The sequence below is a fragment of the Chanodichthys erythropterus genome, chromosome 3 (genome assembly GCF_024489055.1).
Source record: "Chanodichthys erythropterus isolate Z2021 chromosome 3, ASM2448905v1, whole genome shotgun sequence".
Lineage (NCBI taxonomy): Eukaryota > Metazoa > Chordata > Actinopteri > Cypriniformes > Xenocyprididae > Chanodichthys > Chanodichthys erythropterus.
The window spans coordinates 25465051-25481308 of NC_090223.1; the positions used below are offsets into that span (position 1 = coordinate 25465051).

General features: G+C 36.5%; 1 protein-coding gene across 1 annotated transcript in view; it reads right to left on the reverse strand.

Moving 5' to 3' along the window:
- The window catches only part of grin2ca (glutamate receptor, ionotropic, N-methyl D-aspartate 2Ca), a 58498-nt gene extending 49728 nt beyond the window's left edge, over window positions 1-8770 (reverse strand). The window contains exon 1 of the mRNA XM_067372522.1: window positions 8345-8770. Coding sequence (XP_067228623.1) covers window positions 8345-8770 — 426 coding nt within the window. The remainder of the gene's footprint in view (window positions 1-8344) is intronic.
- Window positions 8771-16258: the final 7488 nt, after the last annotated feature.

A 16258-nucleotide genomic window follows, 5' to 3' on the forward strand; every position in this document is an offset into this window, starting at 1 on the left:
TGGTTTTGATGCATTGTTGGTTTTTGTGCAGCATCAGATTTTAATTTTTTCTCCCTCATTTACTGTTCGTGGCTGTTTTTGCCCCATTGACTTCCATTATAATGACATTTTTTGATTGCAAAGCCATGACACCATAAAATCATGCATTCTTGAATGATGGTGGTTTTCCCTGTTGGGAAGAGGTAAAATTTGTCATTTTTTACAGTTGATCACCAGGTGCCACCATTAACCCTTTAGATAGCCTGTGCAAAAAAAAAAGCTTAGTCTTAGTCTTTTTCCCCAAATCAGTTACATCATTTATAAACTTGGCAATAAAAAAGTAAAAATCCTGTATTTTTTTTTTTAACATTTAGTAGTTTTGATCAGGACTGAAGTTGATTAACAGATTTATGTAAAAAAAAAAATATTTATCTGATACATTTTTACAGCAGTTAAATTTAGTGGATGTTTTCATCCACGAACATAATGAAAGGGTAGTGAATTTGCCCACAGTGTATTTTTGAGGTTTTGAACATTTTCGAAGCATTTTATGTATCAAAATATGTATCAAAATAAGATTTGTCACCAAAAATCATTCGATTTGCTGAAACACAGAGAAATTTGTGGCCAAATTAAGACTCAAAAACACCCCATAGTGGATGAAAACATCCCCAACAACACATAAGGGTTAAAAGTAGTGTTACTTTACTAGTTACTTGAAAAAAAGTAATCTGATTACTTAACTCGCATTACTTGTAATGCATTACCCCAAATGCTGGAGTGTTTTTAAGGAAGTTAAATTTCTAAAAATCCACAAGGTAAAAAGTGCCCTTGTGCAGTTCAACACACATGCACACTCAGTTTTTCACTCTGGTTTTCTCAAGATATCTCCCCTCATTACTCAACTATAGGTGTCCTGGTCTAGTCATAAGATAAATATGACAGCTTAGCTGCGTATGCATGCTTTATCTCCAAAGCAAACTTCTCTCTGTGTGTCCCTCCATGTGTGTAAGAGATAGAGAGTCCTCTGTGTTGAACTCACACAGACCTGTGGCTCTGTGCATGGCTAGATAAAGCAAATCTCTCACTCTGTGTCCCTGAGGAGCTTCTAGGCAAAGTAAATATCAAGACAAACACAGTGAACCAATACAACTTATGAAGAAATCATATATATTGGCAAAAAAAAAAAAATTGCTATTCTATTTCCTCTTGCCTGAAAACCGTTAACAGCGTCTGCCAGATCTCTCTGTGTCTATGCCACTTGTGCAGTCGAAAGCAGCATGAGCGCCACATTGATCCATGATTGACTGCTGAGAGGAAACGCACAATGATTTCATTCTCATCGTACGGTTGACGTATGAATGCTCGCTTCGCTATGAGATTAGATTCTGTACGCTGCCCGCAAGAACAACACAGTCCAAATAAATGAATTTTTGTTGGCTAAATTGGATTCAGGTGGTTGCGTAGGATCAGAAGCATGGCCATGCATGTCTAAAGGCTTTTGTCTTTGTTTTTCAAGGTAACAGATGACCAAAATAGCCAAAATAGCTATACTGTATGTAAGAGAGATACAAGCTGTAATTGTCATGAAGCATAAAACACTCAGAGCAAAGTTAGTTTTTAGACTAATATCCCTCCATGTTGAAGTAGACTTATGAACAGAAAATTGGATGAAGGTGAAAGAGCTCAGTTAATCAATATCGTAATAATAAAAAAAAAGTCCATATGGAAAAAATGGTACATTTCTCACCACACTATCACAGCAGTATTTTAAGTTACTATGGTTACATATACCAGGTAATTTCTGTTAATCAGCCACTGATTGTAAGTCTTAAAGTCATAGTGACCTTGTCCTGCAGTTTTGAGTGCTTTCAGTCTAGTCAATGGTTTTGTTTGATTGGATATTAGACTTTACAGTTTTAAATGTGATTATTTTGATGGGTGGAACTTTGTTTTAGTGGACATCCTGCATGTCTGCCAATTATTCATTAGAGACTAGTAAAATATGACCTAAACTTGTGAATCAAATCGACTCAAATTACACTTCTGACCAATGTTCCCTCTAAGCTGTGCATTTCACTGCATTCATCGGTTCTAACTCTATACTGGTTGACCTGAGCACTGCAATAATTTCTCATTTAAATTACAAAGAAATGGATCCCCAGTCCTCATACATTTCGCATCTGTCCTCTGCACGGCATTTTTTTCTTTCAGTGCTGCCGTGACATCAGGAGTTACAATATTTTGACAGTTAAGTTTCAAATTAAGTAACATTAAAGTGGACATTATTCCAAAAGGCTGAATGCAATTTAAAGGGTTAGTTCACCCAAAAATGAAAATTCTGTCAGTTATTTCTCTCCCTCATGTCGTTACACACCCGAAAGACCTTCATTAATCTTCAGAACACAAATTAAGATATTTTTGGCTAAATCCGATGGCTCAGTGAGGCCTCCATAGGAAGCAATGACACTTCCTCTCTCAAGATCCATAAAGGTACTAAAAACATATTTAAATCAGTTCATGTGAGTTCAGTGGTTCAATATTAATATTATAAAGTGACGAGAATATTTTTGGTGCACCAAAAAAACAAAATAACGACTTATATAGTGATGGTCGATTTCAAAACACTGCTTCAGGAAGCATCGGAGCATAATGAATCAGTGTGTCAAGTCTGCTGTTCGGAGCGCCAAAGTCACGTGATTTCAGCAGTTGGCAGTTTGAAACGCGATCCGAATCATGATTCGACACAAAAGACTCATAACACTCTGAAGCTTCCTGAAGCAGTGTTTTGAAATCACTAAATAAGTCTTTTTTTTTGCGCTCCAAAAATATTCTCGTCGCTTTATAATATTAATATTGAACCACTGTACTCACATGAACTGATTTAAATATGTTTTTGCTCCCTATGGAGGCCTCACGGAGCCATCGGATTTCAACTAAAATATCTATGGCGTTATTTTACTGTCAAATGTCGAGAGCGCATTACTGTGAAACGAAAGCACATCAATGTAATGTTCGAGCGTAAATCTCTCCGCTCTTGCGCAAAACTGGACGCGCACTCTCAAATATACAGTGCTCTCTTATGAACTGCCTCTCCTCTCGCTCAGATATTGCGTGTGCGCGCTCAAACAGTGTCCTGTGTGCTCACGAATCTCTCCGTGCTCTTGCAGAAATTAATGTGCTTTTGGATTAAACGCTGCCAACGGTTATCAACCAATCAGAAGAGATGACTGATCCATAAAAATATCTTAATTTGTGTTCCGAAGATTAACGAAGGTTTTACGGGTGTGGAACGGCGTGAGGGTGAGTAATTAATGACAGAATTTTCATTTTTGGGTGAACTAACCCTTTAATGTTAATGAAGTGAATACTTTTTTTGCAGCAAAAAAACAAAATAATGACTTTATTCAACAATACTTAGTGATGGTTGATTTCAAAACACTGCTTCATGAAGCTTAGTAGCACGTATATCAAACTGCCAAAGTCACGTGAACCATTGAAATTTTTAAAAGTTTCGAAACAGTTATGGCATAACGAAGCCTCGTCACGTGACTGACAGTTTGATACACGTTCCAATCCACTAATTCAAAACAAAAGATTTGTAAAGCTTCGAAGCTTCATGAAGCAGTGTTTTGAAATCCTCCATCACTAGATATTGTTGAATAAAGTCATTATTTTGTTCTTTTGGAGCACAAAACGTATTCTCATCACTTCATAACAATAAGCTTGAACCACTGTAGTCACATGAACTCTTTTAAAGACATCTTTAGTAGCTTTCTGGGCATTGAAAGTATAAATTATCTTGCTGTCAATGGAGGCCTCCCGGAGCCATTGGATTTTATCCAAAATATCTTAATTTGTGTTCTGAAGATCAACAAAGGTCTTACGGGTGTGGAACGACATGAGGGTGAGTAATTAATGACAGAATTTTCATTAATTACTTGTCATAAACATGATCTACCACCAAAAAAAAGAACATGAAACCGAATGATTATTATTTTACACTAAGCACTTCTTCCCCAAAGAAAAACAACTATAAAAACACTTAACATACAAACAAACAAACAAACTGATGACCCTAGAATATAAACATTGTTTTTAATTTAACGTGGCACTAAAATGCCATCATAGTCCTCAGATTGAGACAATTTAGGCCACCAGAACTGCAGCGAGGGAGACTGATGGAATTTCTCTGTCTTACTATATTCAGGAAAGGTGGGCAGCAGGGAGGCCATCTGGTGTAACGGTGGCATTCATCAGTCAGAACCTGAGATGCCTGTCAACAGTCCACTGGGTACAGCTGTGCCAGCCTGCCAATGAAAGCTTTAAACTTAGAGCTATGAAATAATAGTTCAACCCTTTAAACTCTCATCCTAGGATTCATTTCACACGTACTACAGCAGTATGTCTTTACAAGTATAAGTACATTTTGTAAAGGCTAGTGGTATTGCATATCCTAATCTGTTGTGCATACTCATGTTATCATAAATGCAAGCCTTAAGACGGAAAAAAATATGACAAACTACTTTTCTCATGATTATGACAGTGTACCAGACTAAATAAACACATCACAGACAAAACAACTGGGATTAAAGAAAAATCTCTCACAAAACAATGTGGGATAAATATTAAAGCCATTGAGAGAAATTTGCTTTTGATTCTCCCTACTAAGAACATCTCAATAAGCTCTATAAACACAAAATTACATGGTCTCCCACAAATACAGATCATAACAACCGTAAATAAACTATTTAATACACGTGCATGGAGTTTGGGATGTTTATACACAAAAATACCACAACAAAAGACTCTCTAAAATATGTTTCCAGGTTCAATTGATGACTTCAATACAGTAAACACTAATCTATCATTCAGAACATACGTAAAAATTTATTTTTTTCAGTCTGGTCGAAAATGCAATAACATTTATTGAAATGTTGACCTGCAATATTCTATTATGCGCAGCAGTCCTTTAGTAATAAAGATTTTCATAGCCAGATATAACGATTTAGCATTAAAAACAAGGAATATTCTGTTCTAGTGCACTGAGTGTGTTGAATATAAAATAAAATTAAATACTGCTACAGAATCACAAAGCAACAGTTTCAGATCTCTAGATGCCACAAACTAGACGTCAGAAGTGTATAGCTTCATATGGTGGCCTAAATAAACATTATATTTCTATATTTATTCCTGGAACTGTTCTATGTCATAGCCATTTGCATTGAAGCAATAAAACAGACAGGGATCATCTATTGTCCCTCCATTTAGAACTGAAGCAAAGGTCAGGTGATCTCTGTTTCACTGCAGTGGTCTGAACAACACAGTGATGCATGTAAAAAGAAGATGGGGCTGCTTGGAGTTATCCTGATGAATTATAGTTCTCTAATGAGTCACCCATATCCACCCATATCCTCTTTCTCAAATAACCACAGACTCTAGACAAACTTCTAGAAAAAAGAAATTACTTTAAAGGTTATAATACAGTCAAGTTGTGTGTAGAAGGATTTTACTTCTTATATGTGCGCAGTAATTTTCTATGATGAACTGCCTACAAACTGTGACACTGCTGACAAAAAATAGACATTTGCAATCTGATTGGTCTAAAATTTGCAGGGTCCATGTCAGAGAGGAAAATGCAAAAATTAAAATGCAAAATAAATTCTTTTTTTTTTTTAAGTTAGTTATTTTATAGTTCCTTCGTTTTTTACACCACACTCTCTTGTCTCATACCTTGTACCTATTTTTGTGCGTACATATTTTTAATTACTTCAAGAATACAGCTATTATCTGCACTCAAAATTTGAAATTTCTTTAGTTACTTTATTTAACATTTTTCACAGGGCAATAAACTAAAAAGATTTCAAATTCTGAGTGCAGCTCATAGCTGTATTCTAGTTGTTTTATAAAATATGTAATAAAAACACTAAAATTAAATAGTCTGCAGTCTGTACACATGTTCAGATTGCTGCATTAATATTTCAATGCACTGTATTTCCAGCCTATCACTGTGGTATTATCAATTTCATATTTATTCACCATTATAAACATGTCCAAAAAGATAAAGTAAAGCAAATTAAAGCTTAATTATGTTGACTGCACTACAAAACTTTGGAAAACCAACCCATGGCAAACTATATTCAAGCAGGGGAAACCAGCTGAGCTTGTAAATAATGAAAACATGATGAATGTGATTCTCTAATTAGCCACTATTTCCTCAGTGCTGTGCTGAAAAACATGGGTTTCTGGAAATTAACACTGAACCCAATGCTGTCTCCCAAGACATTTCAGCATTGAGAGACTGCTGCTTGTGCCTAATTTGACTTTTTCATTACTTTTCATCAGGGACTCATATTGCACATTCATACGAGTATTGTATTAACAAAGTTTATAATGGCCAATTAAATCAACCAGCTTCTCCATTTAATTCTGCTTTCACACTACAGCTTTTGGTGCAGAACAAAACATGTTTGATGTCAGAGATTGGTTTGTTTGGTTGGCATGGAAGTGTTTTTTTGATTGGGTGTGCAACAAATATTTTAATCACACAGTCATTACCTAGCTGTTGTAAACAACTTCCATTAGCATTCTGTAACATGTACACTCTGTTTTGGTTTAGTTTCTTTGTGCTTTATTTCTGTTTGCCTGTGTGACCTAGTTTTCTAGTGTGTTCCCTTGATTAATTATAACATTCACCTGTTGTTCTATTAATTAACTCATTTAGCCTGTGGATATATCCTGTTTTGTTTTTTTTGTTTGTTTGTTTTTTCAGTTCTTTGTCGGGTCTTGTCTTAGTGTCGTGGATGTGTTTTCTCTGTTATTCTGCTCTGTTTTCCATGGATTATTGTATTAAAGACTGTCTTTGTGCCATTATTTATAGCACCCCCCGTGACACGTTCATGGTAGTACTCATTTCATAACATTTACATTCATGCATCAAGCAGATGTTTTTTGCATTTAAGCATTTTACAAATGTTTTTTTTAGCAACTTAAACTGTATTCAAGGTATTAACCTTAGGTGCATGCATTCCATGGGCATTGAACCCATGGCCTTGGCACTGTTAATGCCATGCTCTTCTGTTTGAGCTACAGGAAAGCTACTCATGTTGATGATGCTAACATACCACAGTTCTGTCAGGACCACTATTGTCAAATATGATTGATAATTGCATAGAGTTTGTATTGGCGGTATGGTTCTGTTCTGGGCAAGAACTCCCTGCGCATCCATGCAGCCTAGCATGGATAAGAACAGGGAGAGCAGCAATAACCCCCCCTAGGGTAAACAGAACAGAACCAACATATGCAGATAATTAATGTTAATAATTTAACATACACATATTTTAAGAATTAGTCTGATTCAGGGGAATCATAAGGTCAATCCTGACTAAAGAGAGGAGGAGCTGGGGATGGAGAAGGGTAATAGCTCCTGAGAAATGAGATAGCTACTGATAATACTGAGGAGCTTATATATGAATGCTGTGATAGGCGTCGTATTCCTATAGGTAGACATAAGTCCCCTGGGAGTCAGCTGATGTGAGATTGACTGACGTGACCTGCCAGAACTGACGTTAACGCTGGATTTTCAGACCTAAAAGTACGTTTACAAGGGCATGCGAACCCATGACATTGCCATTGTTAACACCATGCTCTTCTGTTTGAGCTACAGGAAAGCTATTCATGTTGATGAAGCAAACATACCACAGTTTCAGACCCAAAAGTACATTTAAGCATTTTTTAAACGTTTTTATAAGGGTATGCGCTCCCTGGGAATCGAACCCATGACATTGCTGTTGCTAGCGCCATGCTCTTCTGTATTGAGCTATAGGAATACAAGAAGTAAAATGTGAAACAGATGTGAAAACAGCCCTTAAGTAATTATGTAGGGATTTTTATTTTATAACACAATGAAGGCTATTATGAATACTTGATTCTGGGATCAAACATTTTTGTAATTACCATTAAACTTTACAGTATATCAGAACACTGTCCCTAGTTTCCTCCATAGCTGTGCTCTCATGGCACTCTCTTTCTTCTAAAATAATAACATTATTTCATCTCAAAACAATATTTCATATCCATTTATTTATATATGTGCTAAGCAGCCATGTAATTAGTGAGATAATGTGCAGTCAGCCAAAAATAAACCCCTTCTGGGTGATTCAGGACCTCTCCACTTCACATCATGGTCTTGATGACCCTGTCAGGGTTTCTTTGCATGCTAACTGTACATTTTCCCTAACGAATCTTTGATGCAGACCGTAAAAGAACTCTGAGGGAATCTAATCTCAGCATGAACACTCAAAAATCAGAGTTTACCCATCCAGGTCAAGCGACTTTAGAAACTGGCACAGTGCTCGAGTCTGACCTTGTGAGGCAGGACGACGGCAGATCCCCCACTGATTCCCACTATGGGCATGGCCGTCTGCGTGGAGACGAAGTCCAGGATCTGTGCCACGGCCTCGGACCCAATGTTATCTTCAAAGACCACCCCGTGCACCCTGTTAGCAGCCAGAGTGTCGCAGATGCGCGTCAGTAGAGTGCGCGGGTTGGTGTTGTTCACCAGCACAGTGATGGGGTTCACCTCCAGCGGCAGGTCCAGGAAGTTCTCCCGGCTCAGTCGCCCTTTGATCTCCAACTGGTAGGCGGAGCCGCTGAACACCACCGCCACGTTCACGGTGGGCTCAACCATCCCGAATGGTCGGCACTGGCAGCGGGGGGCGGTGCAGACAGACAGCAGCAGCAGCAACGGCAGCCACAGTGTGTCGCTGAGACAGCCTAGATGAACGCCCATCTCAGTCGCCTACTGCCTAGATGGAAGGAAACACAAATGGCCGTGAATTACAGGGGATGGTGAGGGTTAATGGTGGTTGACCTCCTAACTTAGGTTTGAAGCACTACAGAAAGAAGTCAAAGCAAAAGTTTGTGAAAGGAAGACACTACTTTGACATTGATTTTATGGTTATTTTATCATATATTTACAGGTAAAAAAGAATTTGGATTGCGTGCGATGAAACTCAGCAGATTGCACTTCATAAATTGATTTCGCTCAACACAAAAAATATTATTTAGTATGACTTAATCAGCCTAACCATATAACTAGGTTACACACAAAAAAAGTATAGGTGGAAATAGCCAAAGGCAGATATTTTAACCAAATAGGTATATATTTTAACCAAAAAAGAAAATTCTGTCATCATTTACTCAAGTAGTTCAAAACCTGTTTGAATTTCTTTCTTCTGCTGAACACAAAAGAAGATATGTCCTACTATGGTAGTAAATGGGGGGTAAACTACCTCTTTAAAATAGTCAGCATGTTTTCACAAAGAAATTCTTAAGCGACTTTTCTTAGGCTGACGTCTACTTTCTCGAACCATTTTATCCAGCAGCCTTCATTCTGGCTTGTTATGCCAACATTTCACCATCCAATTAATTCCTAACGGATTAAATGAAGTTCCACCTCACATTTTTTCTCATGAAATATTATAAATAAAAGTAAAATGTGCAGTGAAATTGCAAATACTGTTGCATGTTGGCCTTAACATCTAAATAACCTATGCTCTAAAAATGCTGGGTTAAAAACAACCCAAGCTGGGTTGAAAATTGACAAACCCAGCGGTTGGGTTAAATGTTTGCCCAACAATTTTATTTAACCCAACTATTGTTTAAAAATTACTATATGGCTGGCTTAAAATGAACCCAAAATAGACACATAGTTACTAGAGGCAACAATAACAATCAAAAGGTGAACATTTATTAACAAGCAATTTAATAAATGTTATTAAACATATTAATTAATGTTAATTTACAAAATACTTTGGGTTCATTTTAAGCAAGCAATACAGTAATTTTTAAACAATAGTTGAGTTAAATAACACTACCCAGCAGGTTGGGCAAACATTTAACCCAACCGATGGGTTAAAACAACCCAATTGCTGGGTTTGTCCATTTTCAACCCAACTTGGGTTGTTTTTAACCCATAATTTTTTAGAGTCTAAATAAAACATCAACAAAAATACTTTTAAGAGTCAGATCGAAAGTCATAATTGAGTCTATTTACTTTCTTAACACATTTTCATGGTCGTATTGCTCCTGATTCAGGTGCACATTATTCCCAAGAAATAGAATGCTTTGTAATAAACTTTTCCAGACTCTGAAATGACTTTCTGGCTAACTAACTCCCACTTTTGATGATCTAAATCAGGAAAATTGATGGACAAAATGGTCAAAAACCTGATAAAAAAAAGTAAAATGGTTTCATGTTGACCTCAAGGTCAAGTTTTAAAGTGTATAATTTGCAAACTAAAACATGGAATTTAGATGTTGTGCACACACAGAGCAAAAGGTGTGGTACTGTAAAAGGATCAGTTTCATCCATGTAACAACATTGCCATAATTCTTCATAATCCAGACATCAGTGCCATTCAGTGTCAGTCAGCATTAACGTATCAAGCAAACCTTTTAGAACTATTTTTGTATTAAATGTTAGAGGCCATTAGAGTTGTATTGCACGTTTACAGTCATGCAGTCACTGGGTTGTCCAGCTGCTGTATTAAGAGCCGCCGCTCTCTCAAACCACATCAAACAGATGGCAGGCCCTGTGAAAAAAAAATCTTCTTTTCTCAACAAATGGAGAATGTGGGGATTTATGACCCCCAACTTGTGCGCCTTTTTGGCCTTTATTTTTGCATAGTGTCTAACATAATCCCTGAAATGAAAAGGCAATAGGCAATAGAAACAGTGGCCTTAAGGTTACGTAATTAGAGTTTAAAGCATGTTTTAAGATGCCAATATGGATAGAAAACCCTTTGACGAAAAACTGAGGTTAATTTGAACTTTCATTTATCATCTTTCATTTATAACTCGCCCAATCTTCCTTTACACTCTGAGTCTCAGATCCAGCAATATCAAAGCAGCGATCCTTGAACAACATTCGTATTGACGCGTAGGGTTATCCGTCAGACTCAGCACTGTTTTTAAAGGGATTCAGGTCTTTGAATGGCTTTAGCTGTCCGGCCGCCTGGAGGCGAGTGCTGTGGAGATGCCACTTTTAACATGCTGACCAAATTTACAGTGTCTCATGAGCCAGACACCATGTAATCCCTCAGTAATCCCCCCTAGTATGTCATGCTTCGCGGCCTGATGGTATCACCTCATCTGATGGTCTCGTGTGGCACAGAAGCCTGCTGTAATGCCTTTATTCCTGCACCAACCCTGTACAGTAGGTTCACATGTTATGTTTCATAAATATATACACTAAAAAAAGCTAGCAAGATTTTTTTTTAATGGTTTTGAAAGAAGTCTCTTATGCTCAAAAAAAAAATTAAAAACAGTAATATTGTGAGATATTCATTTTTTTTTTATTATATTGTAATATATTTTAAAATGAAAAGGCAAAGCTGAATTTTCAACATCATTACTCCAGTTTTCAGTATCACATTATTCAGAAATCATATGCCAAACCTTTGAAGAGTGTATATTTCTGATATATAAATATACTCAGAAATAATTGTAACAGAGGATATTTTTACATCAAACAACTGTTATAACTTGTTATTACCATGTTATTACCCTGAAATTGGCCTATTTCTACAGTTTGTGTTAACCATAAGGGGATAGTTCACTCAAAACTGAAAATTCTGTCACTTTGACTTTCTTTCTGCTGTGAATTATGGCAGAATTTTCATTTTTGGGTAAAATGTCACTTTAAAGCCATTTACTAGATAAAAAAAGTTCTGCTACACAATGAATTATTGATAAACAGAAGAGTACAAAATTTAACAGATTGGCCAAATGGCTCATCAGTGACCTAATCAAACGCTTTGCTTTTGTCGATATGGCATTTTAATTCAGGTATATGTCACACAGACAAATGAACCATATTAAAACATGTGGTGAATTTGACTAAAGCGCATTATTGGTAAACATGAGCTAAAGCACGGTGAAGCATTTTATACAGTGACAGTGACAGATTTCAACACAGCAGTTGGCAGATTAAACATGCATGCTTACTCGGAGGAAAGAGATGCACGACACACAGTCCGCATGGCCTTGTTACCCATACACAAATATCCATCAAGTGGAACAAAAAGTAAACAGGCACAATCTCATTTTTTTTTCCCCCAATAGCTCTGACATACGAGTGCACTGGCTACGCACTAATTTCAATGCACAAGCTTGTCTGTTTGGTTGATTGATTACATTTACTCGTTTGCTGTAACAGCTGTGAGAAATGTTCAGCAATTTATTGATATAAATTGCTACTATAACTGATGTGAATGCAGATGCTGTGGTGCATTATGCATAAGTCCACACGTACAAGGAATTGTGATGTACATGAGTTAATAGGGTTGCAGAATCAAACGTTTTTTTAAAGATCAGTCTTGACTAATGTTCATCAGAAATTAAGTGGCTTCCTTTCCACTTCTGGGTTGAATTGGTAACACTTTAGTATGGGGAACACATATTCACTATTAACTACGACTTTTGTCTCAATAAACTACTTATTAACTGCTTATTAATAGTTAGTAAGGTAGTTGTTGTAGTGGTTAAGTTTAGAAATGGGGTAGGATTAAGGGATGTGTAATCTGGTCATGCAGAATAAGGCATTAATTTGTGCTTTATAAATACTTACAAACAGCCGATATGCAAGCTAATAAGTAACTAAAAGTTAGAATAAGTAACTAAAAAACTAACTAAAAGTAAAAGTGAGAATTGTTCCCCATACTAAAGTGTTACCTCACAAAACCTTTCTAGAATGTCGCATTGCATCATAACCACATTAAAAAAACTAATAATTAAAATGTATGCAATTTATTAATGTATTAACCAATAATATAATATAATATAATGGCATTATTTCCATGACAATTAACAATTTATACAGATTAAATTAATGAATAAATGAATTTATTTATTTAACGCAAAAAAACAAAAAAACAAAAAAAATCTTGGAAGTCCTAAAAAATATTCCTCATTATTTATACCAAATGATTTTTTACTTTTAATTTTAAGGTCAATTGTTTGGGACAACTGCAGCTTTCAAAAGATCAGAGGAAGATCACTGGAAAAAGAAGGGTTCTGATCAGGCAAGTGCTTTAGGACCCGCAATAATATTAGAAAAGCTTTCCAGCGCTGGAGAGACCGAAGTGGGGAGGCCTGAAAACGGACGGCAAGGTTGCGTTGTTCTTGCTCCATGTGAGTAACACAGGTTTTGCAAAGTTTCACAGAACCAAGATATGCTGTTGTAGTAATATTAGCTTTAGTAACAGGACTGTTTTGAGTGTCATTGTTTTTTTTTTGTTTTTTTTTTTTTTTTCCTTTATTTAACCAGGAAAGGTCCCATTGAGTTACAATAACTCTTCTCCCAGGGAGTCCTAGCCAAGACAAGCGGCCAAAAGTTTCAATACATAAAAGACAGAACATAAATTACATTATACACCACACAAAAACGTCAGCAAATACAAACATACAATTGTATAAATTACCTAATTAAAAACAATTGCACTGTTCAGTCAGAGATGACTTTAAAAGGTTTTTAAAACTATTAATAGATCGGAGTGACACTAGATTTAAGGTATTTTGGAGTTCATTCCAGGCATTTGGTGCATAAAATGAGAAAGCTTTTTGCCCTATGGCTGTTTTTGTTGATGGAATACTTAATAGTAATTTCTTTGACGACCTTGTCTTGTAAACATTATTTTGGTAAATTAGTAAATTTGAAATATAAACAGGTAATTTACCCATTAGTGCTTTAGCAATAAAAATCAATAAATGTATTTTCCTTCTGAGGGAGAGGGAGGGCCATTGTACAGTTTCATACAGAGTGCAGTGGTGAGTCCTAGCTGCTGCACCTGTAATGAAACGTAAAGCCGAGTGGTACAATACATCTAATTTTTTTAATAAAAGTGAAGTAGAGTGCATATAAATTAGGTCACCATAATCCAAAACTGATAGAAATGTGCTCTGCACCAACCTTTTCCTTGCTGAAAAAGGAAAGCACTTCTTTAATCTAAAATAAAAACCTAACTTGGGTCTGAGTTTTTTTAAAAGGCTCTCAATATGGACCCCAAAAGACAATTTATCATCCAACCAAATTCCTAGGTATTTGTAGGAAGTCACTCTCTCTATTGGAGTACCACTTTGTGTTAAAATAGTGAAATCTTCAAGAGAATGAGAATGTGAACGTGTAAAAACCATTAATTTTGTTTTTTTAGCATTTAATACCAACTTTAATCCTACCAGAAATTTTTGTACCTGACTAAAGGCAGACTGTAAGTTATAATTTGCTTCCTTCAATGACATAGCAGAAGTGTACAAAATAGTATCATCTGCATACAGATGAGCAGATTGTTTGTCTATAGATGCTGTGCTGCTGGTGGCTAAAGGCCCCTATATACTCAAGGCGAAGTTCTTTTTTGTTCTTCGTTTAGGGGTAAAACTAAGTTCGAAATACGTGAGCAGCGATATACTATAAACGAACATCTGACGCCGCCCATACTGCTGAGCGCGATGTTTAGATGAATATGTAAATATGTGCTGCGAGCTTTCCTCTCAATAACAAAATAAACACAACAAAAGTTTAACATTTTTTAATAGAAAGTATAAGAAAAGCGTCTGATCGTAACAACATGGGTAGCACTCCAATAAAGTCACGTCACGTTTATTTATATAGCACTTTATTCAACAGATTACTGAAAAAGCAAGCAGCTTTACAGTATCAAACAGTGCCTCATTTCATCAGAAGCACAACTTAATTTTCTACTATAAAGCGACTATCCAGTGTGTGTCATATTTTCACTCGCGGAGATCTTACCTCGATGGACACAACAGACAAAATGAGTCAGAGAAGAGCTCCAAGTGAAAGAAGGAGGAGCCTCAGCGCACACCTCCTATTACGTTACGTAACGGACCAATGGTAGTACGAAGGTGTTTTGTAGCTGAAGATAACTTTTTCTTAGAGTTCGCTTTGGCAAGCCATTTCAAACTCCCAAAACAAACACAAAACGAACTTTGTTTTGGCCTGATTTTGTTTGAAATTATGTCACATCAGTTCGTTCTTCGATTTTGTTTGAAGCATATTGAGACCTTAACAACTAACTCTTGCTTGTATATTCTCTTGTGTACTATATGTTAATTTTTTGTTCTTCCTTGTCTTTTGTTTGTCATCTTTGCTTTATTTTTCCTGAAGTATCATTTTGCTTTACTTCAGCTATGATAAAGAGACATCCTCTCTTGCATTATCTGTTCTTGCTTTGTGTGTTTGCTTGGGTTAATTTCACATATCAACAGTGATCAACATGTTCCTCAGAAATCACTTACTGCACCTTTAATATGCAAAGAGAGCTATAAACAAGCAATGTGTAGGTTGTTTTCCTTGAGAAACATAAACACTGGCTCTGTTCGTTTCAGTAACCCAACTATCCCAATTCAGAAGCAAAAGCTCAACCTTGTCACCATTTGTGGGCGGGACTATCTGTCCTACCAATGACGGAACACCGGGGAAATTATCCAGAAACAACAATCATGATTTTTCCAATTCCCTTTGCTGACTCTAGTGGCACACGGATAAAACACTTCACCTTTAAGAGTTGTAATCCAGTCTACCAATCTACAAGTCTATAATTTATATTCCATTTCCCCTCCTCTCTCTCACACTATTTTATTCTCTCACTCCCTCTGTGGGTTTAATATGTGTCACTGTCCTTGCCTGTCCCGAGAAGCTATCATTAGAAAGTTTGTGTGTCTGCTCAGATTAGTGACCTCTCTGATTTGGCTCTCTGTAAGTCAGGGCTGCCTCTGAGAACATAGACCAGATTAGATCAAAGTACCAACCGCAGATCCATCTTGGCATGAAGTTACCCATCAAGCTTGATTCCCTCTCATATTTGGTTCCTTATCCGCCACTCTTTTTTGGACATTGTTTGTGCAATGTGTTGAGCAAAAAATAATATGGAGATTATGTGTGCATACTGCAGGCCTGATCAAATCTCTAACAGCATGAACTTAATACAGTGCTTCAAACCTCAAAAAGTGTTCATCACCCTCTAGTGGATGATAGAAGGAAGAAAAGCCACAATCACAAAGTTCTTATTGATTGCTATTGATACCATACATCAATTGACTACCAAAATAGCCCAACATATTTCTGTAAACTCAACCTGTTTCAGAGCTGAAATCTGGTTTTGTAAGTACTGAGGCTTTCAAAATTGGTAACCTCAAGGTCATTGTCACTGCAGTTTAAACATTTTAAAATAATCCCATTTAAAATTCCCATTAAAGT